The sequence below is a fragment of the Rhinopithecus bieti genome, unplaced genomic scaffold (genome assembly GCF_001698545.2).
Source record: "Rhinopithecus bieti isolate Rb0 unplaced genomic scaffold, ASM169854v2 scaffold_13704, whole genome shotgun sequence".
Classification (NCBI taxonomy): Eukaryota; Metazoa; Chordata; class Mammalia; order Primates; family Cercopithecidae; genus Rhinopithecus; species Rhinopithecus bieti.
The window spans coordinates 762,246-788,661 of record NW_016808231.1 but is presented as its reverse complement, the minus strand read 5'-3'; the positions used below and the strand labels follow the sequence as shown (position 1 = coordinate 788,661).

Here is a 26,416-nt window from a genome sequence, read left to right as displayed (position 1 = left end):
CTCGATCTCCTGACCTCGTGATCCGCCCGTCTCGGCCTCCCAAAGTGCTGGGATTACAGGCTTGAGCCACCGCGCCTGGCCCAAAACTTATTTCTGAATTATGACATGCGTAGAGAAAAGTACACAAATTATGAGCATCTAGTTCAAGGAAATTGTTAGAAAATGAACACATCCGTGTCAAGAAATAGAACATGGCCAAGTGCAGTGGCTCACACCTATAATCCCAGCACTTTGGGAGGCCAAGGCAGGAGGATTGCTTGGAGCCCAGGGGTATGACATCAGCCCAGGCAGTGTAATGACAATTAACGAACAAATTTTTATTAAAAAATAAATAACAAATAGAATATTTCAGCCTCCAGGAGCCTCCCATGTGCCCCTCACTCCTCCCAAAAGGATACCACCATTGTAACTTCTAACAATATAGGTTGGTTGTGCCTGGCTTTGAACTTCATATCAATGAAATTATTTACTATATTCTCTTTGTGCCCAGCTTTTCTCTTTCAGCATTACGTTTGTGATAATTCATCTTTGCTGTTGCATCTATATAGTCCATTCATCAATTTATCCAATCTGCATTTGTTCAGTCAACATTTGCATTGTTTCCCTTTGGGGGTTATTATAAATCTGCTTGTACATGTCTTTTGGTGCACATATGCACGTGTTGCTTTTGAGTATATAGCAGGAATGAATTGCTGAATCATATGTAGTTGAACAAGCAACGTGTGAGAGCTCGTCTGCTTATTGGCCATTTGGTAGAGTGCCTTTTCAAATTTCTTGCCTGCTTTTCTACTGGGTTTCCTGTTTTTCTTCTTGATTTATAGTCCTGTGTATTCTGGATATCAGTTCTTTGTTGCTTATACATGTTGCAAATATCTTCCACTGTGTAGTTTGCTCTTTTACTGTCTCTGGTGTTATTTTAATGAACAGAAGTGCTTAATTTAAATGAAGTTCAGTATGTCCATCTTTTTTATTGGTTAAATGCTTTTTGTATCCCATTTAAGAAATCTTTGTTTATATTCTAAAAGAATCTACTTAGAATTTATTTTTGAAAATGGTACAGCAAGTTTATTTTTTCCTATGGGTATCTGTTGACCTAGCATCATTTTTTGAAAATACTTCCCCATACCTTAGCACTGCCACCTTTGTCAAAAACGAAGTACCCATATGCACAGGGCTGTTTCTGCTCTCCATTCTGTGTCACTGGTTTATATATCTATTTTTGTACCGATACCACACTGTCTTAATGTTTGTATAAAAATCTTGATATCCGGTAGAGCTAGACTTTCCAACTTGGACTTTTTCTGTAAAGAGCACCTATGCTATTCTTGGCCCATTCCATTTCCATATAGATTTTAGAATCAGATTGTCAGTTGCCACATACATGCACACAAACTTACTAAGATTTATATTGAGATTGCTTTGAATCCATATGTCAATTTGGGAAAAATCAACACTTTTATGATAATGAGTCTTCACAAACATGGTACCTCCCTCTATTTAGAGCTTCTTTAATTTTTCTCAATATAATTTTCTGTTAGAGATCTTGTTCATGTTTCATTAGATTTACTCCTAGGTGTTTGATTTGTGGTACTATTTTAAATGGTATTTGTAAATTTAATTTTCTCTTTGTTGCTAATACAAGGAAATAGTTTATTTTTGTTGACCTTGTTGTCATCAATGACTTTCCTAAATTTATTTATTAGGTTCAAATAATTTGTAGATTTTTTTCATAACAGTATTTCAGTTCAGTGTAGATGCTTTTTTATTTCCAACATACCTCATCATGTCGTCTGCAAATAATGACAGTTTTACTTTTTCCTTTCCAATTCTCATGCCGTGTATTTCTTTTTCTTGCCTTATTGCACTGTACAGCATTTCCTGGACATAATAATAACAGGCATTTATGTCTTGTTCCTGATCTCAAAGAGAAGAGTTTTTAACCACAAACTCACTCTTTAGATTATGAAAATTTTTACTGGCATTTTCTTTAGTATACACTTTATTTTTCCCCAAGATGAGTTTTCAATTTAGGAACATTTTTTTAAGTTTTAAGTGGTGATCTATGAACTAGGAGCTAGGAAGATGGTGTCTGAATTTTTTTTTATTTAAACGAGAAGGAACTAATGTTTATCACAAGACCGCTACTCCTCATTTTAACCTTGTGAGGAGATTTTGCCTTGGCCATTTTATGGAAGGATATCATGACTGTACATTTGAACAAGGATTCAAACAGATCTGTCTGACTCCAAGACCCATGCTCTCCTTACTTCTCCCTGATTCCTTGGTGGAATATTGAATGTGAACCCCCGAGGTCATAAAAATACCACTTTTGTCATACATGGCTGAGAGAAAAGTTGCTAAACTATTAATACCTCATAGGTATATTCAGCATGTTTTCCTTTCCCCAGTAATCTCCTACCCCAAATCTCCTTATATCCCTGTGTTTTAGTCCATTTTCATGCTACTGATAAAGACATACCTGAGACCGAGCAGTTTACAAAAGAAAGAGGTTTATTGGACTTACAGTTCCACATGACTGGGGAGTCCTCACAATCCTAGCAGAAGGCAAGGAGGAGCAAGTCACATCTTATAAGGATGGCAGCAGGCCAAGAGAGGGCTTGTGCAGAGAAACTCCCATTTTTAAAAGCATCAGATCTCATGAGACCCATTCTCTATCATGAGAACAGCATGAGAAAGACCGGCCCCCATGATTCAGTTATATCCCACAAGGTCCCTCCCACAACACATAGGAATTATGGGAGTTACAAGATGAGATTTGGGTGGGGACACAGAGCCAAACCTTATGACCCTGTCACCTGCCCCATCCCTCCTTTCCCTAATTTCCATTGCCATGGAAAGGAGCCCTGTGGGCCTGCCTGTGGCCCTAAAGGGCTGCAGCCCTCTTCAGCACCAGCTCAGCACCAGCTCAGCACCCACTGGGCCCAGTACAGGGCCTTCCCCAGCCTCTGCTGTCATTCTGTCACCTGTTGTCTGGTGCTGGGAGGTAGGATTGAAGGCTTTCCTCCTGGGCAGGCTGCTCAGGTTGCAAGGTAGATCCTATTTTTAAGCCCTGTAGAGTCTCAGCTGTCCCATTTTGAGGGTTATGAGTCCTACATGGGTTCACAGAATCCCTCTCGCTGAGACTCGGAGGAATGAAGAGGACAGAGAGGGTGGAGACCCAAACCAAGCAGGCCCCGGAGGCCTCAGGGCCCTGGGGCTGAAAGGAGCTTCCTAGACTGAGAGTGCCCCCCACTATTCTCACACCCCACCTTTTGCAGCCCAAATAACTACCCATGGGTATCCTAAGAGATTTCCCTATGAGACAGAAAAGTCTAGGACACCAGAAACTCTCAAAACTAGATATTTCAGAACTCTCAAAGACCTTGAAGAGTAAATGTTTTCATTGTCGATTTAACACAGAGCTACATTAAGCAGCTAACACTTTCCCTTTCTTGAATGACACTTTGCCATTCCCTTTCCTTATCTTTTTGTGATGGACTGCAGCTTCTTCCATTCTGGAGAGCCTCCTGGGGCTGCAGCAATCCAGCATGACTTGGAGCTCTTTGGATTTCTTTCCTAGATACTTAATAGCACATGAAGATGTGTTCTTAACCAGTGACAGAGGGTGGTGAGAATGGCCATTTTTGTTTTCCCTGTATCTGTACCTGCCACATCCATACCTTTCTCAGAAGGTCCTGGAATGACTCGTTTCTCTCTCTGCCTCTCTGGGTATTTCTCCAACCACAGGTTTGCATCCCCAGGGGGAAGCTGGCTCTTTGATCCCTCATGCTAACTTTTTTAAGCAGATGGCACAGCCAGGCAGTCTTTAAACCCAAGGAGGCTTGCCCCTTCCCAAGACTTCACGGAGTTCTAGAAGAGACTGTGATATTCAGGCCAGGTTCCTGTTTGATGAACAGGGACACTCAATTCCTGGCAAGTGGAGTGAGCGCTTCCAGCCCTCCCCACCCCCATATCGGTGTGCTGGCCCAGACCCAGGGCATGTTCAGGTACTTAAAGTAGCAAATGCCTCTGCTGTAAAAACCCTCACTCGAGTACTGAAAGCCCAGAGCCCAGACTCAGGCCACAGAGGTCTGAGATATACTCTCAAGTAGGTTAGCCCATAAAAGAAACAGGTCATAGGATTACATGTTGGGTCTGAGCCTGAAGAAAGGTGCCCATGGCTGTTACCTTCTGCGGCTGCCTGGCAGGTAACCAGAATGTGCTTGGCTTTCTTAGCTTTTGGCTGTGTGATCTGTGGGGAAGTGTTTCTGATCTGTCTTCACTGCCACTCCCAGCTCTCTGGGGCGTTGTGGCTTTTTCTTGGTGGTTGGGCAGGAAGCCTCTAGAGCCTGAAGGAATTGCTGTGCTTGATGACAGGCAGAGGCTATCAATGGCTATAAATTGCCTAGTGGCTGTTTCACGTATTGAAGAAGAATTGAACATGTTTGCTGTCTGTTCTGCGAATGCTTCTCTGATGTCCGGAACACAGCTGGGAAAAGATTTCATAGAGTGAGTCAGAGCAAGTGCCCAGCTCATGCCCACTGAGTTAAGCAAGAGGAAGTGGCCAACTTCCGCAGCTGCTCTGAAAGCCCAACACAGCAAGGCCTGGCTGAGATGAACAACATAGATCATTCCACTGACTTTGGGCTACCCTCAGGCCGACCCTGTGTGACCCCACATCTGCCCCAAAGCTAGGTGAGACCCAGGGTCCACCCTCCAAGCCCGGGTTACCAGTAGGGGGTAGGTGCCAAACTGGAGAGTGGACTGTGATGAATGGGTAGCAGAGATGGCAGAGGAAATGGCTCATCTCCTGCGGTCAGGGACCCCGCTCTCAGCAGCTCCCTTCCCTGAGTGCCCTGGCACTGGTGTGTCTGTGTGTCCAGGAGCCCTGGAACACCACTGCGGCTCTACAGTAGCCTCCTGGGCATCAGCTCATCAGCTTCCAGCACAGCCTTTGTTGCTCTGTAAATCTGTTAATGTTTGTGCTACCTAGAGTAAGAAGGAAGGAGTCATTCTACAGAGAGGATTTATTTTTGCAGGCGCCAAAACCTTGTTCCTTACAATTATGTCCTGTTCTTTAATGGGGTCCCCTGCACTCCACACTGTCATTCGCCTCCACACTAGCTGTCCCCACAATGCTGTGTATTTTCACTGATTTCGCTTGGGGCCCTGCCCTGTCTTTATCTCTGCCTTTACAGTCAGGCCAGTTGTCACTTCTCCATAGCTGTCCAGAGAAGCCTGTAGCACTCTCTCCAGCCACTCCAAGCATGAGGCTTTGTGGGGAGCATGGAATCTCTGAGGAAGCCGAGGCAAGCTGTTAGGATTCTGTTCAATGGGAGGAAAGGCTCTGAGTGAGGCACAAAGGAGGGACTTCCCAGGAGGTACACTTTCGTGCCTGGCCCCGTGTCTACGCTGGCTGCCCACAGACCCTGCTTCTGCCTATTTCCTGGTTCTGCTTCATGTTTCAAAGACATAAGATCAAATGTGATTAAGTTTTAGGTAAGCAAGATATTGTGCTTATTATGGAATTGTTCTTCTTTGGTTTAACAGCCCTCCAGTTTAATCTAAATCTATTTCCTCTCATTAGTCTTTGGTGTAGATAAAAGAGCAGTTAGCTGGTCGCTATCTTTTGTGTCATAAATCTTCTAGGAAACCATTGTTGTGATTTTTCATTTTACCGTTCCTGAAGAGGAAGGAACTTTTCATTCCTTTGGGCTTTTTTCTAGTAAATCTCCCAGCTGTTAGTGTCATCGAGCTTAACTCTCACATCCTTAAGGCAGCATTAACCTCAGAACCACCAGTACCTTGCTGTGTGCCCTGGGAGGCAAGTTATTACCCTTGGCTTCATGACCCATGGACAGTCCTTGCAATGGAAGGCAAACACATTTGTGGGTAGAGTGTGGAGAATGTGTGTAAAAGGCCTTCCTTGCCCAGGCAGTAAGTGCTGAGGAAACAAGCCACTTTTTATGCTAATAAAATTTGGACAGGGGTTATGGGGTAGGGGAGTAAGTATGTGTTGATCTGATTCCCTGTGCCCAAGAGCAAGGACAGTCACTTCATCCCATCCCCCACACGGTGTCGGAAACACAGAGGTATTCAGCAGATGCTGGACAGATGTCTCCTGGGGGCATGCATGCAGTATTTGCTCTTTTTCCCTCACATGTTCTGTGTTCCTAACATTCTTCTATTTTGGCGGAGTAGGGAGGTAGAAGGTAGGCAGAGTCTCACTCTGTCGCCCAGGCTGGAGTACAGTAGCCCAATCTCTGCTCATTGCAAACTCTGCTTCCTGGGTTCAAGTGATTCATGTGCCTCAGCCTCCCGAGTAGCTGGGATTACAGGTGCCCTCCACCACGCCTGGCTAATTTTTGTATTTTTAGTAGAGATGGGGTTTCACTATGTTGGCCAGCCTGGTGTTGAATTCCTGACCTTAAGGGATCTGCTCACCTCAGCCTCCCAAAGTGCTGGGATTACAGGTGTGAGCCACCACTGCTGGCCTCTTCTATTTTTTAATTACGCCTCTTCTATTTTTTGTCTCCTTAATTCAGTGCAGAAGGTTTTCATAATAACACTAATAATATTTATGGAATAGTTAACAGTATGTCAGAGCTTATAATGTTAAATAAGATAACAAAGTTTATCTCATTTAATCCTCACTAGAGTAACCCTGTGAGGTAGGTAGAAGAAGTTAGAGAGGGTAAGTAGCCGCCTAAGTTTATCCAGGTTGTGGTTGACGGCGCCCTACCTTTCCCCACTGACTTTAGCAAGACAAGAATACTGGCAGGTTGCCTCTGGGCTCTGTTATAAAGTGAAGCTGCTGATCCACAATGGAGAACCCACTCCTGCAAGGCCAGCCTCCACAGAGGCCAGAGGCCAGTGCTGGTCAGAGCGTCCAAGAAGCTGGACTCAAACAAGGGTAACTTGCGGGAATCTTCAGGAAGTCCTTATATTCAGAATTGTGTTCTGTGCCACATGGGTCCTTTCCCACCATCAAACTTAGAAAACGACTCCTAGGAAAGCCCTTGGAGTTCAAGGGCGGGCGCTGAGAAGTCTACCCACGTCCTCATGGGTTGGAGGACCAGTTTCGCCACGTGTTCTCTGGCCCAGTCATAAACGTCATTCGTTTGCTTGTCCAGCAAACATTATTGGACACCTGCTAGTGCCAGGTACTGCACTGAGCACAAGAGAAGGGCCCAGTTCCTTCCCTTGCAGCCCACAGCCCATTGAGGAAGACAGGTATATAAAACAGCATTTGCAGGGGGGCGACAAGGGCCAGTGGGGAGGTGAGGAAAGGATGCAGGGAGTGGCTGTCAGTGTCGTGCGCACCTCACATGGGAAGGCCAGTGCGGCAGGGTGCTGGGTGCTGTTGCTCTCTGCTCCTCCCAGCTGGAGTGTCAGTGTGGGACCCCGCAGGCCCCAGCCCACCCAAGAGGAGGCAAGTGAGAAGGTGACAGGGTGGTCATGGGACAAAAGCCAGAGGGAAAAGGGCTGGCCAAGCCCTGGAGAACTGAGCAGAGCGGAGAGCCGCCTCGCCAAGCCTCTGTGTTCCGTCTTGTCGTGCTTGTTGGAATGAGGGGGAATCCCTAAAGATCATGGATTGAAGGAGAATGGCTCTCCTTCCCACCACTTCCCCACCATCTCTCTCTGAAACCACAGGAGCATTCCACATACAACACAGGGCAGGGGTCTTCCCTTCATGTTCCTTGAGTGCAGTGACCATGGCCACTCCTTTCTCAGAACTCCTACTGCCAGAGTCTTAGCACTGCTGGCCTCCATACCCAGCAGGGAGGTGTGGTCTGCTCCCACATGGCTGGCTGGGCCATTCCTGGGCAGAGGGTATCGAATGAGGAGCACCCAGTGTCTGTGTGCTTGGCACACAAGACACTGTGGTGGTTGAGGGAAGCAGAGGGCAACAGCACCCCGCACCCTGCCGCACTGGCCTTCCCATGTGGGATGCGCACGACACTGTGTGGTTGGCACGCAGTGGACACACCCTGGACTGCATGCTACCCGTAAGCATGTCTTGGTGAAACTAGCAGCCAGTTCTTTGTTTTGTTGCAAATGACCATTTGACAGTACATCCACAACAGCCAAACATGGCACACGAGGAACTGGGCTTGAGTATCACAAAGATTTACTGATAAATGGACAGCCATAAGCACCATTAACCAGACAACACAGTTACTCTCCATCTTGGTGGCTGCACAGCCCAGTGGACCACACAGGGCCCTCCTGGGGTGTTGGGCAAGGCTCTCCTCCCAGGCAGAGGCAGTTGGACTGAGGCCAGAGAGTTCCGGGTACTGCAGCCTCTGCAGGAAGAACAATTCTCACCCAGGGGAGGCCAAAGGGAATGGGCTGGCCCTCCCGGTCGTACATGGCTGCCTGGGCTTCGCCTGACCTACCTGTGAAGAAGCTCCCAGAAGGCCATTGCTGGTCAGCATCCCAGGTACCAGGAGAGTTTTCTTAATGCATCTGAAAATCCTGGATAAACAGGACTGCCCTCTGCACCCCAGGCTGCCCTACAAGACGGGCTTGGCCTGCAGAGTGGTAGCTCAGGGAAGCAGAGCCCTCAGGTCCAGTCAGGCTTTGGCATGGTCTGGCCTCGCCATCCGACTTACCATTGACCCAGCTTTCCTGGAAAGACTCAGGGCCTAATCCAGATTGTTCTGGTCTTGGTTCTCAGGTAGAATGAGAGTGGCGTGGGGGAAAGGGCTGAAGTCTTCACACAGGGTGTGTGAGAGCTCTCAGCGGTCTTTGGTTGACTTTGGGTAGGGGTAGAGATGAAACCCAGCAGTCTTATTGTTCTCCCCACCTCCCCACCCCATCCCACGCCGCGCCACCCACCCTACCCCTTCCTGTGGACAAAGCAGAGAGGGCAGAGCTGGGGCCTCAGTGCCACATGGGGCAGGCACATGAAGATGTCAGGGAAGCCCAGAATGTTCTGGGGTCAGGGGACACATTCATTGAAACCACTCTGAACCTGGGTCATAAAACTGTGTGTCAATATTTTAAAAGTCACAGAATGAATGCAGAGCTCTGCCAAATTCAACATGCTGTGTTCCAGGGGTTGATAAGTCGAGCATTAGTTCAGTGGAAAAAAACCAAGACAAGAGAGGTTTTCTTTTAACCTTCTGTGTTTCATGTTTATACTGAGGCAGGCTACCCTTGCAGGAGAGGATTCATTCATCATGTAACCAACAAATGAGTCCCAGTCACATTGTCACCTGTCACCTGTGGTGGATTTAAGTGATAACCATCTACAGGCAGTAAGAATGTATCGAGGCAAATGCAGCGTGTCCCATTAGGCCAGCAGAAGCCATCTTGGCTTTCGTCTGCCAAGTTCATACACCTCTGGTTCAACAGTGATAAGCTGAAGGGAATTTCCAGGAACCATAACTGCCACTCCTAGTCCTTTATTACTAGGGGGCTGTGCTTCCATCCCTGAAAATAAGTCTTGTTTGGCACTCAGCATTTTCTGTGGAGCAAATAAGCAAATCATTATCGCTGAAATGCCTCATTTGTGTCCCCAGACATTTCACCAGCTCCTCCATGTGCTGCTCAGCTCTGGGATACGTAGATGGGCATGGCCAGGTGTTTCCCACCCTCCCCGCCCCACGGCCTATGGTCTGCAGAGGAAAACTAGCCTCCAGAAAAAGACAGTCTGGATTCACTGATGAGATTTGGTTTAGTTTCAGCCCACAGGACCATGGAGCCAGGGAGGGAGATGCCTGGACTGAACCTGTACAGCCCCACAGGGAACGGAGTGGACAAGGTGGGCTTGGGTACGGGGAGCAGAGTGGGCAGAGTGAAAATCCAGGGTGGCGTAAGAGTCTGGATGCCTGTCACCCATGGGGAGGCCCCACGGGTTCCCTGGGGAACAGAGGCACTGATCTCCTTGTGTCCGGTAAGGGAGCAGGGCTGAGGCCAGAAACAGGCCAGCGAGAGCCTGTGGGGGGCCAGGGAGTGTGACAGCCAAGGACCCCCAGAGCACTAGCAGCTGAGGACCCTGGGCCACACCCAGGCTGGGCGAGGGACTGACCTGGGGAATGCTTGAGGTTTCTCTGACTGTACGGAGCTCATCAGGGAAAACATGGGAGATGCCTGGATTCATTGCCCAGCTCCGAGCTCAGCACAAAAACTGCCTCTTGGACCAGTCTAGAAAGAGGCTCACCTGAGGCCCAGTACCCAGGGTCCATGCTGTCACGTGGGCCAAGGCATCTGAGGGGCAGGGGCCTTCCCCATCCCACTGCTGCCATGGCCCGTGGCCCACTCTGCCCTGCCCCGGGGGCCCAGTGCATCTCTGTGGGGGCTGGGAGGAGTGTTAGCAAAGGAGAGGCCGCACAGGGCACCTTCAGTGGTGACGGGAAACCAAGAGCAGGAAAAGCAACCGTGCTCTGCCCTGGACGACTCAGACAGGAAAGGGCCTGAGCCTGAGGCAGCCAGGAGGAGGCAGCCTTACCAGGGAGGCCATGGCGTGGGCCTCCATGCTGCTGCTGCCCTCCTCATCCAACTGCAGCGGGACAGAGGCAGAGGCAAAGTGGGGGCCTGGAAACAAGCAGTGTGCTCTCAGGGTGGGCTCTGCATTGAGTTCCCACTGTCAGCAGAGCCTTTGGCAGGTGCCAGAAAGAAATCCTGCTGCTCCCTCCTCCTTAGAGGGTTCAGAGCAAACGATGCAGGGTCACCTGAGGACAAAGCAGTGGACAGGGTGTCAGGGACCCTGGGTCTGGGAGCTTGGGCAAGTCCTTCGAGCTTACTGAATTCCCCGTTCTCCTGCTAGACATGAGAACTCTTGTCTTCTGAGACTTGATGGACCGAGAGTAGCAAAGTGCCTGGCAGTCTCCACATCCAGCCCTGCCACACCGTGGCATGGGACCTCTGTTGTCACTTCTGTGGCCTCCCAAAGACACCATCTCCCTCGTCATCTTAGGGCCAACAGTCCCCTCCCCGTGCACTGGGTGTAGGGGCCAGTGAGGAGTGATGAGGAAGTGCAGAGACCACTCTGCGCTTGTTTCCCTGCAGACTTTAGTGGCTATGTGGTTGGGGTGGTGGCCCTGCTGAAGGGGATCTGACCTAGCAGCCGTTTGGGCAGGAGCAGTTTTCAGATGTGAGCACACTTGTTCCAACTTGCAGAAAGCCACTCAAGGTCCCAGGAAGCCCAGGCTTCTCTCTCGTTTTTGTGGCTGCCTTGGTAACGTGTGTGTGTAAGAGCATGTGTATGTGCAGGAGAGAGACGGAGAGAAAGACCTGTGCGTTCCAGAACACCCTTCTTCCTTGAACATCCAAGTGCCCAAAGCCTAATTTTAAAACCAAAGTCGATGCCTCCTTAAGTCTGCGATGGCCCAGTTCTGTTCTTGATCCAAGTCTGCGGAGCCAGCTTCCCCTGCCAAGGCTTGAAAGGGACCCCTGGCCAGGAGCCAGCAGGGCAGCAAACAAAGATGTTGGGGGCACTGTGGGGACTCCCCTAGGTGGCCAGACTTCTGTATGCCTGTGCCACCCCTCCTCAGGACCTTGTTTCCAGTTCCGGTTGGGCAGGGGCTGGCACTGGAGAGAGGCTTATGTGTCAATACCGTAAAGCAGCCAGCAAGCCCTAATGACCACACTCTGCAAGGCCACACAGCACAGACTGGCACCTGGTTCTGCTTGGGGGCAGGGCTGCTGCCAGTCTGCAGGCCTGCCCCTACCTCTGGGAGCAGAGCCCGAACTTGGGGAGTGAATGAGGCTTCTGGGCTGGCTTTACGCTGACAAGGGCCTTCTGCACTGTCAGCCTGGCCCCATCTACCAGCAAGCCCCGTCTTATTCCCCATTGCAGCCACTGGGCCTCCCTTTGGCAAGGCATAAGAGCCCAAATGTGGCCACCTGGCCTCTGGGGACTTCCTTCCTTTAGAGCTAGAAAAACAGCTGCAGAATGTGCCTGGCTGCATCAGGGCCCCGCCCACTCACCTATAGAAAAGCCCTGCGGTGGACTGAGCCTCCCAGCCTAGGAAACCTGACTCTGGCCTCCCCTGCAGGCCTGTGATGTCTGACTCCAGAGGCCTTCTTCTCTGGGCTTTTCCATGCCTGTGAACTGGGCCCTATTCATTTCCCTGTGGTTTCATGGGAATGTCCAATGTATTCAGGAGGTTGCAGCGTGCCCAGGAGGAGAGGGGTCAGTGAGAGGCCCAAGCTGTGACTGGTGGGCCACCCAGCAGCCACGGCACCCTCTGCTGGAGGCTGGCAGCAGGGTGCACGGCCAGCTGTGGGTGGGGGTCCATCAGTCAAGCAGCTGCACTCCCTCCCCATCCCCCTCCCACACCCAGGCCAGGGGCTCTGCCTGCAGCTCCCTCGTGCCAGGCCTCCACTTTCCAGCTCCCAGGCCCCCAGCCCCACCTGGCCTGGCCCGGGACAGAGCTGCCACCAAGATCTCTTCCACTTTCTCTACCCAGCAGCCTGCAATTCAGTGCCCCACAGACCCCTGCCTCCTGGGCCCTGCGGTTTCCACAATACTACACTCAATTTCTGGCCGCTAAGAACACAGCAGGTTCTACTTAAAGGTGGCCATCACCTGCACCCCATGGGTTGCCCAGCCATGGAAAAGGGGCCATGGTTGGGTGCACAGCTTCTGAGACAGGCCCAGCAGCTGCCTTCATGGCCTCGGCAGAGCCCAGGGCTCTGGAGCTTACAGGGAGCATATGCCCAAGTGTGGAAAATTTGGTCTGCAGAAGAAATGAGGCTGAAATTGGCTGGGAGCAATTCTTATCAAAGCCACATTAGCAGTTTTCAGCAAGAGCTAATTGAACACGCTCTGTGAGTGGCCTCATTGCATTAGCAGGAGCCTCCCACAGAGTGTGACAAGGGCCCTGGTGGCTGAGGGCAGAAGAGGCTGTTTCTGTCCCACATTTGCCTTAGGCCTTTGAAAATGGACACATTTTCAGCTTCGGGGACTGGCCCTGCCCCTCTGCCCTGGTCCCCGCTCATTTCCAAAGCCACTCTCTTGAGTGCCCTGTGTGAGGAAGGGGTGAGGTGAGTTTCTCAGCACTTTAGCAGGTGCATGGATATGAAATGGAACACCTCTGGCTCCTTGCCAGAGGGAGGCTTTGTGGTGAGGGTAGGGGAGGCAGAAGAAACTTACAGAAATGTTGCCTTTGCTGTGTTTTTTGCCCAAGTCCTAGAGTTGGGGCACCCAGGCCAGTCACATCATAGGATGTATTATAATAATAATGTCTTATTTATTCAAGGCCAGGAACTTGAACATTGCTTCCTTATTTTACAGGAAACAAATTGAGATTCCATGAGCTTAAGAAGCAAGTGAGTGGTAGGGCTGGCATTCTATGCACACCACTGAGGAAAAGCCCCTCGTCTCTTTTCCTCTACTGATGGCAGGGCCAGGAGAGGTGAAGGACACCCCCCAACCCCTACCACCTGCCAGACAGGACCTTCCTGGCCACAGATGCCTCGGATCCCTGACTATCAAAACCCAGCCCCACCCTTCCAGCTGAGCAGAGAAATACTCAGATCCAGTTCCTCGATGGTCAGGGAAGGCAGACTTCCTCTGAAGCACAGATGGCTTCACCGCTTTCTCATCTCCTCACCTCTGAGCCCATTACAGCCACTGGGCCTCCCTTTGGCAAGGTCTGAGGGCCCAAATGTGGCCACCTAGCCTCTGGGGACTTCCTTCCTTTGGAGCTAGAAAAACAGCTGCAGAATGTGCCTGGCTGCAGCAGGGCCCCACCAGGGTGAGAGCAGCCTTTCCCAGCATCGTCCTTTAAGATGCGACAGAAACAGGTCCCACCCGAGCCAGCAGGAATGCGGCACCCAGTGGCTGCCTCTGCACAATCTTGATGCTTGCAGGCACCTTCAGGGTGAAGGACGCCCTGTTGTAAATGCATGAAGCGTCCCGCTTTTCGTGTATTGATGTTGATGCTCTTTCTTTAGAGGAACATTTGTGCACTGTGGGAACCTGTGTCTCTGCCAGTGTCACCCTTGCTGTGGGGAGTGTGTACTGTGTGCAGGGTCTGGTGACCTTTCCCTGCTGTCTGTCACAGCAAGGGGCTCGCGCAAGCTCTCATAGCCTGGCCCACCTCCCTCTCCGGGTCCCCTCCCTGCCCGCAGGGAGGCGCCAGACCCCAGGGAGGAAGGGTGCTAGGGAGTGAAGTGACGAAGGAGACTGGGGTCCTGGCCTGCAAGGCCCTGTCAGCAGCAAAACGCCCACCCACCAGACCGTCCAGAGTGGTGGGGCCCATGGTGGTGCGGGCTCGCACGCAGCACTCCGGCCCGATGCCAGGTCTGGGACCGAGGCGCCCGTCTCGCCAAGGCCTTGGCTGCTGTTCTGGAAGTGTGATCAGCTGGCGGCATGCCCGTTCGCGCAGCCCCGTCGGAGAGCAGTTGTCAGGCAGATCCCTTGAGCTCCCAGCGCCCCATCACCCCAGCAAGGCCTAGTGACCTCATCTGCCTGTGCCCCTGCGCTGGGAGGAGTGGGGTCGGCACTAGGCGGCGCAGTGGGCCCACAGTCAGAGCAGCGAGATCTGAGGCCGGTCCAGGGGACAGGCGTACGCTCCCCATAGCAGCAGGTCCCCCAGTGCCCCCTCTCCGCCCGTCCTGAATTTCAGGGCTCCCAGTGGCCCAGAGTGTGGAGCGGCGCAAGCCCTGACCACAGGATGCTACTTGGGGCATTTTTCGAGGTTTGGCTGCCCAGGCCTGTGCACCCTAGCACTGTCCGCCAGGAGAGGCGAGGAGGCAGGCTCAGGGGAGGGCCATTGCTGACCGGAGTCATCTGTAAACAGCCGTCGCATCTCTCTGGCCCTGGGTTCCTGCAGGAAGTGCCTGGGGCTCTAAGCTGGAGCTACCCCATCCCGGGACGACTGGGGTTTGGAGGAGGAGGAGAAGGGAGTGAGGTAGGAGGAGGAGGAGGAGAGGAGGAGGGAGGAAGGACGGAGGGCGGCGGCGGCTGGGGCCCGGCCACCGGTTGGCCCACAGGGAATTGACAGGTGGACTGTGGTCCATATGCTGACGCCCAGATGAGAAGCCACTGCACCCGCCCACTTACCCTACCAACCCACCTGAGCCTGCACCGTCAGCTCAGTTCCCTGACCGTGGTGCGGAGTCGCATTTGCAATGGTGACTATACTGAACTCGGTGGGCACACTCCTGGCTGCTGCAGCTGGCTTCGGCTGCACCGCTTCTGTCCGCCACACTCCCACTGGGACGCACCTTCCAGCCACCCCCAATGGTGCGGCCAGCACAGAACGCTAGCGGCGGTCAGCCCCCACCTTCAGTTCACTCCTACTCCAGAGCCCACCTGTTCTCTCCACCCCCGCATCCCCGCTACTGGCAGCATCAGAAGGAGCATGAGGGCGGCACAAACAGGCCCCCCTGGCAGCTGGCGCTCAAACATCATGGCCAAGGCTGTTGCCTGGGAGTGCGCCTCTGTGGTGCCAGCTCCCTCCCTCTAGTGCCCTTGACCTTTGTCTGGGTCCCTGCTGATGTGACCCACCTGGCTGGCGCCAGAAGCTCCACAGGCGGCTGTCCCGAGCTCCCAGCCCCCGCAGAGGGAAGGGAGAGCTGAGACCGCACGGGAAGCAGGACTCAGGCCACATCAAGGGCCCGGCACGGCTGGCGCCTCTCCTCCAAAGCCTCACCAGGCTTGCCACACGTTAAGTCACGAAGAGTGCACTTGTTCCATCTGTCCGAGGGGCCAGGGCGGTGAGCTCCTGGGACTGTGCTGGCGGTCAGGGAGGAGCAGGTAGCCGGAGTGCCAGGGAAGCAGCCTTGCCTGAGTCTTGTGGTCATAAGGCAGGGGAGAGCTTCCGCAGTGGCCCCGCCCTCCCTCCCTGTCCCCTCCCCTCCTGTCCGTGTCCTTGTGTTTAGCTGAAGACCATGAGAAGGGATATGGAGGCCCCTGGCAGGAACTAAGAGCGGCAGGAGCCTGGCTGCCAGCCCTGAGAGGCCCCCCAGATATTGCAGTCCTAAACCAAAACGGGACTGGGCATAGTGGGTGGGGCCAGAGCAATCAGGAGAGTAACCAGGGCGCTGCCCGCCACAGCCCTGCTCCTTCCACCCCTGCCTGCCCTGGTGGCCTCCTTAGCCTGCAGCCTCAGTGCAACCCACTATGGGGCCATGCTGCCCCCTGCTGGCCACACTGCAAAACGCAGCCCAGGGTTGGGCCTAAGGCTACACTTGTCCCTCTTCCTGTAGCTGGGCTGGAGGGGAAAGCAGGCACCACACAATAGCCTGGATGCTCCTGCCCAAGAGGATTGTCTGACTGCATGGGGAGAAAAGTCCAGAACCATGCCTGGCACGTGGTAGTCTTTATGGAGTGAGAGGGCAAAAGTATGCTTGATGGTGTGCATCTGAAGCATCTTGGTGCTGATGGCCTGACCAGTATTAGATATTTTTCAAGCAGGGATTTTGACTCCTCTTGGATTCACAATATCTTATTATGAAATCCAAGTAAGAACAGTCTAATGGCACCAGACAGTGATACAGGTGAGCCTAGAACAGTCAGTGTTCATGTCGGGGACTGCAGCCTACTTTTCAGGGGAGGCTTCAAAAGAATTGAGGAACAGAGTTGATGGGATGAAAATCACAGGGCGTGTTGAGGAGACCCCCCGCTGGCTGTGTAGGGAGCAGGTGGGGCAACAGGAGAGCAGCGCCTGCATCCTGAGGGCTTTCCATGCATCGGGCAGAGGGCCTGCCAGTGCAGAACCTGTTTTCTCTGGGTCCGTGACAGCCCTGAGCAGGTGCCATTGTGACCCCTGTCCTGCATTTGAGACAGAGGGTGGATGGGGAGGGCTCTGTGATTTGTTCAGCATCCCACAGCAAGGATGTTGTGGAGCTGAGAGTCAGACCTGGGCTTGGGAGACTTGTAGTGGGTTAAGGGCTTGAACACAGGGTTTTTGGCAGGAAGTGGTGGGCACAAGCACAGATTAGGGGCTGGGAGGTGGGGTGGCACATTACAGGCACATTACTGCCACCCAGAGGGCAACATGGACGCTCCTCCTTTTACCTGCTGGGTGTCCTATGTGATAGAAGGGTAGGCTGAAGTTTGATCCTTGTGGTCACACATCCCAGCTGTCATCTGCCTTACTGTGTGCCATGACCTAACCCAAAAAAGTCCCCACAGAGGAGGGATTAGGGGTGCTGGACTGGCTTCCCTCCTCCCCAGGTGGTGCCCGCCCTCCTGGGGCATTTCCCAGCCCTTCTTCCTCTGCAGCTCAGGCTCCCTAGGGAGGCAGATGTGCTCTCAGGACATCCTGGTGGAGCACAGGCACACGTCTGCCCTGGCAGGCCCACCCTGGGTGGACGAGGGGCTCTGCATGCCAGGGCGCTCTCTCTCTCTGGCTGGCTTTCTTTCCACAAGCGTGGCCAGATGACAAGGCTCACCTGCAGCACTCCCCACACCTCCAGGAAGGGAAGTTGATGGCAGGGCCCCGGCTGCGGCCAGGCCTGCGGGAGCTTCCTCCCTGACCTCTCTCACTCAAGGGGAAAGCTTGGGGCTGGGCATGAAGCCTGGGGGAAGGCAGGGAGGGCAGAGTCCCCCCAGCCTGGTCAAGGCCCTGATCACCCCATGTCTCCCCAAGGGAGCGGCTTTCCCCATGAAGGGGATCCTGGTCACCAAGGCATAAGGACATGCCCAAGCGCCCATCACAACAGGCTCTAGGTGTTGTGCACATTTGTGATCGTCTTGTCCCGCCAAAGGAGGGGCCTCCTGCCCCAGATTTGATGATAGGGACAGTGGTACTGACCTCAGTGCTGTGTGATACCAGCCCCCCAGCCTTTGCCTGGTTCACGTCCCGCATCGCCCATCAGTCCCTGCTCCTTCAATCTGGGACCTTGACCTGTTCAGTCCTTCCATCAGGAGCCACGTCCATTCACAGTGACGATTGAATCTGATGACACCCAAGTGCTGCAAAGCCAGAGCAGCAGCCCCTGAAAGGGTGACTCTGGGGTCTCACCCCATCCCCACTCCTGCCCTGTGCCCTGGTGAGCGCTTCCCTCCTGCTGCCTTAGACCATCCTGTCCACCCCCAGAGACCCTGTCGGGAGGCTTCCCTCCAACAAGGCACCATCCCCAGGGAGAAGGGAGCCCAGCACTCCTGGGACCGAGGGGTCCTCGTCCTCTGTCCACTCACCACTGCCACATGCCCCAGGGAGCCCTCTGAGCAGGGGCTGGGCCGGGGCCCCTGGGTTCCCATGACCTGGGCGAGCATAGTGCCCTCTTATAGCCAGGGCTGCCCGCGGGTTCCAGGCATCCTGTCATTCAGCAGAGATCTTTCCTCGGTGCCTTCTCTGGATTGGGTGGGCTGCTGAGCTCTGGGGCTGCTGCGGTGAATGATTTAATAGATAGGTGCTTCCCTGCTCTCCAGGGTCCCCCTCTGGGAGAGCCAGCACAGGAGCTAACCAGTCAGAGGAGAAGGTGGTGTAGACCCACTGGTGCAGGGAAGATCATGGGAGTGCTGGGCAAGACAGGGACTTGGCGGAACACATGAGATGAGGCAGCTGGGAGGTTGTCTTCAAGCTGAGACCTGAAGGGTGATAGAGAGCCAGGCAGGCTGCAGCGTGGGAAAGCCTGAGCAGCTGTCCCCCAACCCCAGCGGTCCCTCCCTCCCACCCACCCTCTGCAGGTCGTGGAGGAGTTCATGCCTTGGGCCAAACATGGCAGTGGCCCCACAGGATCCAACCGCGCCTTCCCCGAGCGGCCCTGCTGCGCCGGCACCCCCCCACCCCAGACAAGGATCTCAATGACCTGGTGGAATTCTGCGACCAGATGGGGTCTGCCCGTGGATTCAGCTCCGCAGGAGCCTCAATGTGAGTGCTGGGCAGGGTTCAGGGGAGGCTACTGCTTGGGGGAAAGGAAGAGAAAGACCCTGGAAGGTGGGGGGTCCAAGGGCCTCTGCTTCCCCCCAGAGTCACCTCCCCTTCAGCCAGGTCTTCCTATAGAGGAGAAGAGCCCTGGTAGGAAGGGCCCCTTGGGTCACACGCCCTGACAATGGACCTGCCCCTCACCAGGACTGTGCTAAGCGGGGACCCTGGAGGCCTAGCAGAGGGCGGGAGGTCCTGTGGGCCAGAAAAGGGCTGGTCTTGGGCCCAGAGGCTTTCAGGAGTTGCGGGGGCTGGAATTGTAGGAACCCAGGACGTTCCTGGTGCGGACTTCAGGTGCTTCGTGCCCGGGGCGAAGCTAAGAAACCCAGGGCCTTGGCTCTGGTCCTGGAGGAGGCGACAATCTCACCAGGTCGACCCTGGGAGGGGACGGGAGGTGCCCTAGGCCCGAGAGCATGGAGCCCAGTTTGAGTCCAGGCAGTCAGCAAGACCAGGAAGGGACTAACCTCAGGCCAGTGTGGGCCCCAGGCTGTGGGCAGCTGCGCCTCTTCCCACCCTCCCCTCTGAGCAGGGCTGAGCCCCAGGCAGTCCTCGCGCTGAGAGCTGGGCATGAGGTACTTAGCGGATGACAGGGGCCCCGAGTCTCTCCCGAGCTGGACCACACGTCACACGGGTTTCTGCGGATTTGCTTCTAGAAAAGCCTGACCAAACATTGGGAGATGACAAGGTACTCACTGGCCCGGAAGGAGGTGCTCACCAACATGTGCTCCCGGCCATGCAGGTAAGGAGGGTCCAGCCCTGGTCCCGTGCAGGTAAGGGAGGGGTCCAGCCCCGTCCTCGCAAACTCCGGGAGCACACCTGCCCAGACCCGTGACTTCACGTGCAAGCACAGCCCACCAGTGATTCCTGCCCTGCTCTGGACATGGCTGGGTGGACGGGGCTGCTCCTCCTCTGCCGGGAGGGTGGGAAGAGGAGGCGGAACCCCAGCGCCAGCACACTAGGAGTGGGGGCACCCTGAGCTCTTGAGTTTGACCGCTGCCTCCGCTCAGACTTGCTCAAGGGGACAACATGCCTTAGAGCTGAGGGGCTACCGAGACCTCTGTCAGGCTGGGGGTCCTGGAGGAGATGACAGGGTCCCGTTGTGGCTTTCCTGTCCCGGGGAATACTCCCAGCCTCCACCACCCGCATGTGTGAGTCCAGGAACCAGCTGTCGGCCTCTGGCCAGTGTGGGAAAAGAAACGGACCTTGGCCGTGGGCCTAGGCCTGGCCGTGCAGGGAGGTGGCAGCCTGTGGGGTGGACAGCTGGGCTTGCTCTGGACGCTGTCACAGCCCAAGGCTGAGCTTCACCCATGCCAGGGCCTGAAGCATCCTGGGACCAGACCCCAGAGACCCTCGGGCCAGCGGGAGCCAAGTGGGTGCTGGTGATCAGCTCTGGGCCCCAGCCCAGCCAGGGGCAGGGACAGGCTGTATTTCAGGGGCTTTGGTCACACAGCAGAGTTCAGTCTTGTTTACAAGAACTGGATGGCTTCAGCTGGACCCTAGTGGATTTATTTTCTGACACTTCAGGGCTCTGCTGGGCTTGAAGCCATCAGGACCCCTTGCTTGGGCCTGGCCGCCCTGACCTGCCCCCAGTTCGCAAGTGTCTGCCAGCGCAAAGCACCTGCGGCACCCACAGCTGAGAAGGGGCTGGGCCGTGCCTGCGGGGCTGTCTGTGTTCTACACTCCAGTGGCTCTAGGGCCTTGGGCAGAGATGGCACAGCAGCCCCTGAGTCCCAGAACTGCCAGTGGCTCTGCCCCATCTGGGGCCCTCCCATGCCCCTGCCTCTAATGCCATCACCTCTCAAGGAGGTACAAGCTAAGCTGGAGTTTCAGGGGGATCAGAGCCGCTCCAGAGTCAGCCAGAGCCTGAAAGGCTGCATTCTCTGGCTCGGCCTGCCAGGGAGCTCACGACGTGCCCTTGCCTGGGAATCCAATGGCAGGGAGTCCCAGAAGGTCTGCAGTGCTCCTGTTCCTCGGCCCCGGGAACTGTGCTAGGGACAGGGCAGGGCAGCAGCAGAGAGCCACAGAATGCGTGAGGGACACGCAGTCCCTAGTGAGCTTCTGCATCAGGACACCAGAGGCTATCTCAGGAGGACGAGGTGGGCCTGGTGGGGAAAGCCATGGTCCCCACCCATCCCACTCAACCCTGAGCACTCCACCAGCCAGGAGGGGCCAGGGCCCTTCATCAGCCTCACCCAGGTCATCCTGGGGAAGTGGGGCCATCCGCTGAGAACAAAGCCCAGATGTGTACTGGGAGTGGAGGCTGTGCCACCTCCCCCAGAGACTTGCCCCCAACTTAACCAGGGCCCAGCAGGGGCTGGAGGGACCAGTGGGGAGTTAGGGAGCCCACGCAGGTCACCACCAGCTACGCCCTGGATTTCCAGGGCCCATGTGCACAGAGTAATGGGAGCTGGCGTGTCTGTCTGGCCACAGGGGCACAGGGAGGGTGAGATGTATATAGCAGCAGCCAGGGAGCAAGGGAGCCAGCGAGACACACAGGAGTGACTTTGGACCTCTGCAAGGAACCCGTTCACTCGCTCCCAGGCAGCAGCACTGGCCTTTACACTCAGCCCTGAAAACTGGGGACTGCAGGACAAGCAGCTTCAGGGGCTTGTGGCCCCAGCTGGGACGGGCTATGTGCTGGTCCCTAGAGACTCTGGGTCAATCTCCCCTGTCCCAGCCCTGCCTCCTGCCCAGAACAAAGGTCTCTGGAACTCCGCCCTCTGTGTCTCAGCCCCTGGGAGGGTCAGATGGTTGGAGATGAGAAGGGCCAAGTCTGACAGGCTGGAAACTGCCTCTCTTGGCGGCTGTGGTGTGGAGTATTGGTGAGCACAGAGGTGCCCAGGTGAAGTGTGGCTTCAGCTGGGCAGGATCAGTGCCAGAGGGGATGAGGATGGCCCCGACCAAAGGTGGGCCTGGGCCAGAGAGGAAGCACCCAGGAGCCTGAGGCCCTTATTGCACAAGGCAGGGGTCCTGGGCTTTCTCTCCCTCCTCCCACTCTGGCCAGATGGGAGGATGGATGTTGCCTCCTTGAACAAAGACCCACAGGCTCCTTGGCTTCTGCTTGTGTCTCCAGCAGACACTGTCTGCAGCCCCATTGCAACAAAACTGCAGGCCTCCTCCTCCTCATCGTCCACCTCCACCACCACTTCCTCCTCTTCCTCCTCCACCGTCACCTCCTCGTCCTCCGCCACCACCACCTCCTCGTCCTCTTCCTCCTCCTCCTCCACCATCGCCTCCTCCTCCTACTCCGCTGCCATCACCTCCTCCTCCTCCCTTACCTTTCTTTCTTCTTCCTTCTTCCTGGCGATGGTAGCTGCCCCAGCCCCATGCTGGGGAAGGGTAGACCAGAGACTCTTCCCTCCTGGTGGTGCTCAGCAGTAACTCAGCAGGGACTGGACTTGGGAGGCTCAGCTCGTGCCCCTACCCTGATAGCATCCTGGGGTTCCTGGCTCTCTGGTCCTCAGCGGGGTGGACCTGTCCAGGCCATTCTCAGTGCTGCCACCTTGAGGGCATCTGGGAGGCCCAGGCAGGCCAGATTTGTCTCCTGGAAAGGACATGGGCACCCATGGGCTCTGCCCAGCCTCCTGGTCTCCCCTTGGGTCCCCTTGTGCAACAAGGGCCCTGGCCCCAGTCCTCCCTGGCTTCAGCCAGCAGCCCATCAGGTCTGTGCACACACTGCTGCCAACAGTGAGGCTGTGGGTGGTGCCAGCCCTCCGGGCCTGGCTGGGCAGCTGGCCTGGCCAGGCTCTGACCCATCCCGTCCCGCAGATGGCACTGTACTTCTGCTCGGGGCTGCTGCAGGACCCGGCGCAGTTCCGGCACTACGCGCTCAACGTGCCCCTGTACACACACTTCACCTCACCCATCCGCCGCTTTGCCGATGTCCTGGTGCACCGCCTCCTGGCTGCTGCGCTAGGTAAGGGGTGTGATCGGGGCCAGGGCAGACCTGGGCCAGCTCAGGGCTGCCCACTCCCACAGCGGGTGCTCGGTGGCCCAAGACCACTCTCCCGTGACCGCGGAGGTCCAAGGGTGGGGCAACCCAAGCGTAGGGGAGCTTGGCCTGGAAACTCCCTACAGGCCAGTGCCGCAGAAGCTGCATGGGGCCCACAGCCAGCCCTGAACACGGCCAGGAGGAGGGCGCTGACCTCAGAGGGCCGCTTTCTGCTGCCCTGGGAGCTGGGTGCTGGGGTCCTAATCTGTTGCCGGGGTGTAGCACCATGCAGCCCATCCCCAACCCTAGCTCTTCCCGGCCCCCCAGGCTCCCACCCTCATGTCTTGCCTACTCCCCATACAGCACCGCCCACCACCCTGCCCCTCTTCCCAGGCTATAGGGAGCAGCTAGACATGGCGCCCGATACCCTGCAGAAGCAGGCGGACCACTGCAACGACCGCCGCATGGCGTCCAAGCGCGTGCAGGAGCTCAGCACCGGTCTCTTCTTTGCCGTTCTGGTCAAGGTGAGCTCTCCAGCCTGGTGCCCCTCACCTCCCTCTGGCTCCTGACCCTCCTGGGCACCTACTCACCAGGAGGCCTCGAGGAGCCCAGGGCAGTGTCAGGAGGCACCATGGCTGCAGCACCTGTCCCTGCAGGAGAGTGGCCCCGCCTGGACCGCTCAGACACGCCATTCGGTGATGGGCGTCCTGGACCAAGCCTTCGACGTGCTGGATGGCTGGCGCTACGGCCCGTGCAGAAGCGCAGTCTACTGCAATGTGGTGCCCTGCGAGAGCCCAGGGCGGGCGGGGCAGCCCCAAGCCACCCTCACTGGAGGGGTACAGGCTGTGGAGTTCGCGTCACACTCCACCCCTCGGGCTCCCCCAGTCTATCCGAAAGGCCCACCTGATGGGCCTTGCAGAGACGGGGGCCCGAGCTCCCTGCCCTGGGATTGGTGGCTCCAGGCCCGGGGTCACGGCCTGGCCCCCTTCCCCAAGGACCAGGAACAGAGATCAGGCCCCTGCAGCATGGCAGCCTACAGCGTCGGCAGGGTGTGGCAAAGCTTCAGGGACTGAGTTACAGGAATGTGAAGGAATCGAGAGGCCAGAGAATGGGTCCTTGGCCGCTCTGGAAACTGTCCCTGAAGACAAGGAAGAGAGACTGTCCGCTGGCCTTGGCTCCCTGCCGGATGAGTGACTGTTAGATTCCACATGTTCTCTCAAGGGGGACGTGGCCTGTCCTACGCTGCCTTTAGGGGTTGGTCCAGGTGGCCCTGGGGGTCTGCAGGTCACCACCTGCGGCCCCTGTGCCTGGCTTTTTTTTTGAATTTCCCTAACCATCCAGAGTGCCCTGGGAGTACAAGTGTCCAGCCCCGTTTGTGTGCAGTAAACGTGGTGTTCCTACTGGAGCTGGGCGAGGAAGAAGGAAGGACAGAGTCCCCTGTGCTGACCCTCGGGGTCTGTTCCTGAAGTTCGAAGCCTAGGTACCTGCCTGTGGGCCAGCCCGCCTGCACTGACAGATGGCACCAGCAGGGGGCGCAGTGTCTGCCCGCCACAGTTCTTCCTGTTCCCCACCCCTCAGTGTAGTCAGCCCTGTAGTCAGCCCTGGACGCCCCCACCACTTGCCCGCAATAGCACACGGAGCCATGGGCCTTCCTATTCCCCACCCCTGGCCCTTGGTCACTCTCAGCTGCTGCCTCAGCCGAAGGTGGCCTGGCAGGGCCTCCCGGAAGCTCCCTCCAGCCAGGCAGGGCCCAGGACCGAGGACTGAGGGCCGCCTCCAAGCATTGAAGCCCTCCAGGGTGGAAGGGCAGGCAGCAGCACCCAGAGCTGAAGCCTGAGGCTTGGTGTTTGCACTCCAGGCACTGGCCCTGCGGTCCCACCACTTCCAGAAGGTGGGAAAGAAGCCGGAGCTCACGCTGGTCTGGGAGCCTGAGGACATGGAGCAGGAGCCAGCACAGCAGGTCAGAACCCCTCTGTGTCCCAGCTCCCCAAGTCCTGATGACCCCTCTCCTGCCTCCTGCGGTGCCCCTCATTCCCTCATCTGTGTCCCCTGGGCTCCCCCAGCACTGCAGCCTCCCGGTGGGGTTTCAGGGCCTGCAGGCCCTCCTGGCTTACCCAGACCCCCTCTTGAAGGTCCTGCTTTCTGGCACCACCTTCCCTTCCTTGGGGGCAACCACAGTGGAGAGAGAGGCGGGGCTCTGCATGTCCCTCTAATGCAGGGCTGCTGGTCTTCTGGGGTCCTTTTAAGAACCTGATAAAAGCCATGAATTTACAAGCAAGAAATTGTCTGGAACCGTTTTCACCAACAATGTGCCCTGAAGGTGGACCCGGCCCCAGGTTGTGTTTCATAAGCCTTGGGAGTGCTCAGGATGCATCTGACTCCCCAGCTCTACCCTGACCCAGAGCGTTCTTCCTGGAGGGGACCCCCATTACAGACAGGCAAGCAGAGGCTTCCAGAGGCCAAAGGCCAAAGGAGGGGCCTGGGGTCCTGCTGCAGGGATGGAGGCGGAGCTGCGCCTCAACATCAGGCCCTGGCGTCCTTGTCCCCTCACGGCCGGGCTCTGCACAGGTCGTCACCATCTTCAGCCTGGTGGAGGTGGTCCTGCAGGCAGAGTCCACAGCCCTCAAGTACAGCGCCATCCTGAAGCGGCCAGACACCCACGGCCACCTGGGCCCTGAGAAGGAGGAGGAGGAGGACGAGTCTGATGGTGAGCCTGAGGACTCAAGCACCAGCTGAGCTCTGCCAGCCGCCTGCCCCACCTGCCTGTCCTGCCACACTGGCTTTAGGAATAGGACCTATTGACACAGAGGGGATTTTAATTTGGTTTTAACAACTCAGGGGTTTGTTTTTACTTTTATTTAATTTTTGCAGCTCAACTTTTAAACAAACTGCAGGGGAGAGGGTGGGGCTGGAAGGAAGGCTGAGGCCTGGTCAGCAGTAACCCCAGCAGAGCGGGCCCCAGTCCTCCTGGGAGGCCGGCCCCCCTTTTTTCTGGGCCCTACTGCCCTCCTCTGCCCAGGAAATGGGGGGTTTCTGCAAATCAGTATCACAGAATAAAATCAAGTGTGGAGTGCCATCTGGTGTGTGGGGTACCTCTGGGAAGCCTGGGCAGTGGAATGCCCCTTGCACCCAGGGCAAGGGACCCAGCTCAGGCTCCACCCCTCGCTGCTGAGTCGATGTCACCGCCCGGCAGCCACGTTCCAAGAGGTCGGCTTACGTGGCAGAATGTGATGACGGAGTCTCATTCCTGACCTGATTTAAAAACGTGGAATTTATACTGCAGGACTGAGAGCGGCCCTACCCCTGACCGGGCAATGTGACTGTGTCCCCACCCTGCCCCTGGCTTCTCCTGCACCAGCATCTGCCAGGGCCCTGGGTGGGGGTCATGGGTCCTGGCAACACGCCCCTCTCCCCCCAGTTGTTCCTCAAGGAGCAGCCACTCGCTGTGGAAGGCCTTGCTCTCTGCGGTTGATGGGGATGTATGTGAAGTTGGTGCCCTGGACCAAGTCTCTAAGGGTAGACAGGACAGCAGATATATTGCGTCTGGAGCCTGAGCGGGCGTTAGCGACGTGTCTGCAGAGTAGTGGCCGTCTCAACTGTGCAAGTGTGAGAAAAACGCCTTGGCATGTATCTACTCCTGATTATCTTCTCG

The 26,416-nt window shown here is 55.7% G+C and overlaps 1 protein-coding gene across 1 annotated transcript in view; it reads left to right on the top strand.

The window, feature by feature from the left end:
* The window catches only part of DIS3L2 (DIS3 like 3'-5' exoribonuclease 2), a 390,397-nt gene extending 364,557 nt beyond the window's left edge, over nt 1–25,840 (top strand). The window contains exons 15-34 of the mRNA XM_017886189.1: nt 9,687–9,901; nt 11,502–11,565; nt 12,883–12,996; nt 13,909–13,972; nt 14,086–14,257; nt 14,343–14,482; nt 14,583–14,867; nt 15,191–15,391; nt 15,481–15,625; nt 15,841–15,963; nt 18,596–18,779; nt 18,981–19,114; nt 19,487–19,572; nt 19,992–20,202; nt 20,377–20,783; nt 22,341–22,749; nt 23,158–23,288; nt 23,421–23,540; nt 24,623–24,724; nt 25,333–25,840. Coding sequence (XP_017741678.1) covers nt 9,687–9,901; nt 11,502–11,565; nt 12,883–12,996; nt 13,909–13,972; nt 14,086–14,257; nt 14,343–14,482; nt 14,583–14,867; nt 15,191–15,391; nt 15,481–15,625; nt 15,841–15,963; nt 18,596–18,779; nt 18,981–19,114; nt 19,487–19,572; nt 19,992–20,202; nt 20,377–20,783; nt 22,341–22,749; nt 23,158–23,288; nt 23,421–23,540; nt 24,623–24,724; nt 25,333–25,500 — 3,475 coding nt within the window. The 3' untranslated portion in view covers nt 25,501–25,840. The remainder of the gene's footprint in view (nt 1–9,686; nt 9,902–11,501; nt 11,566–12,882; nt 12,997–13,908; nt 13,973–14,085; nt 14,258–14,342; nt 14,483–14,582; nt 14,868–15,190; nt 15,392–15,480; nt 15,626–15,840; nt 15,964–18,595; nt 18,780–18,980; nt 19,115–19,486; nt 19,573–19,991; nt 20,203–20,376; nt 20,784–22,340; nt 22,750–23,157; nt 23,289–23,420; nt 23,541–24,622; nt 24,725–25,332) is intronic.
* Nucleotides 25,841–26,416: the final 576 nt, after the last annotated feature.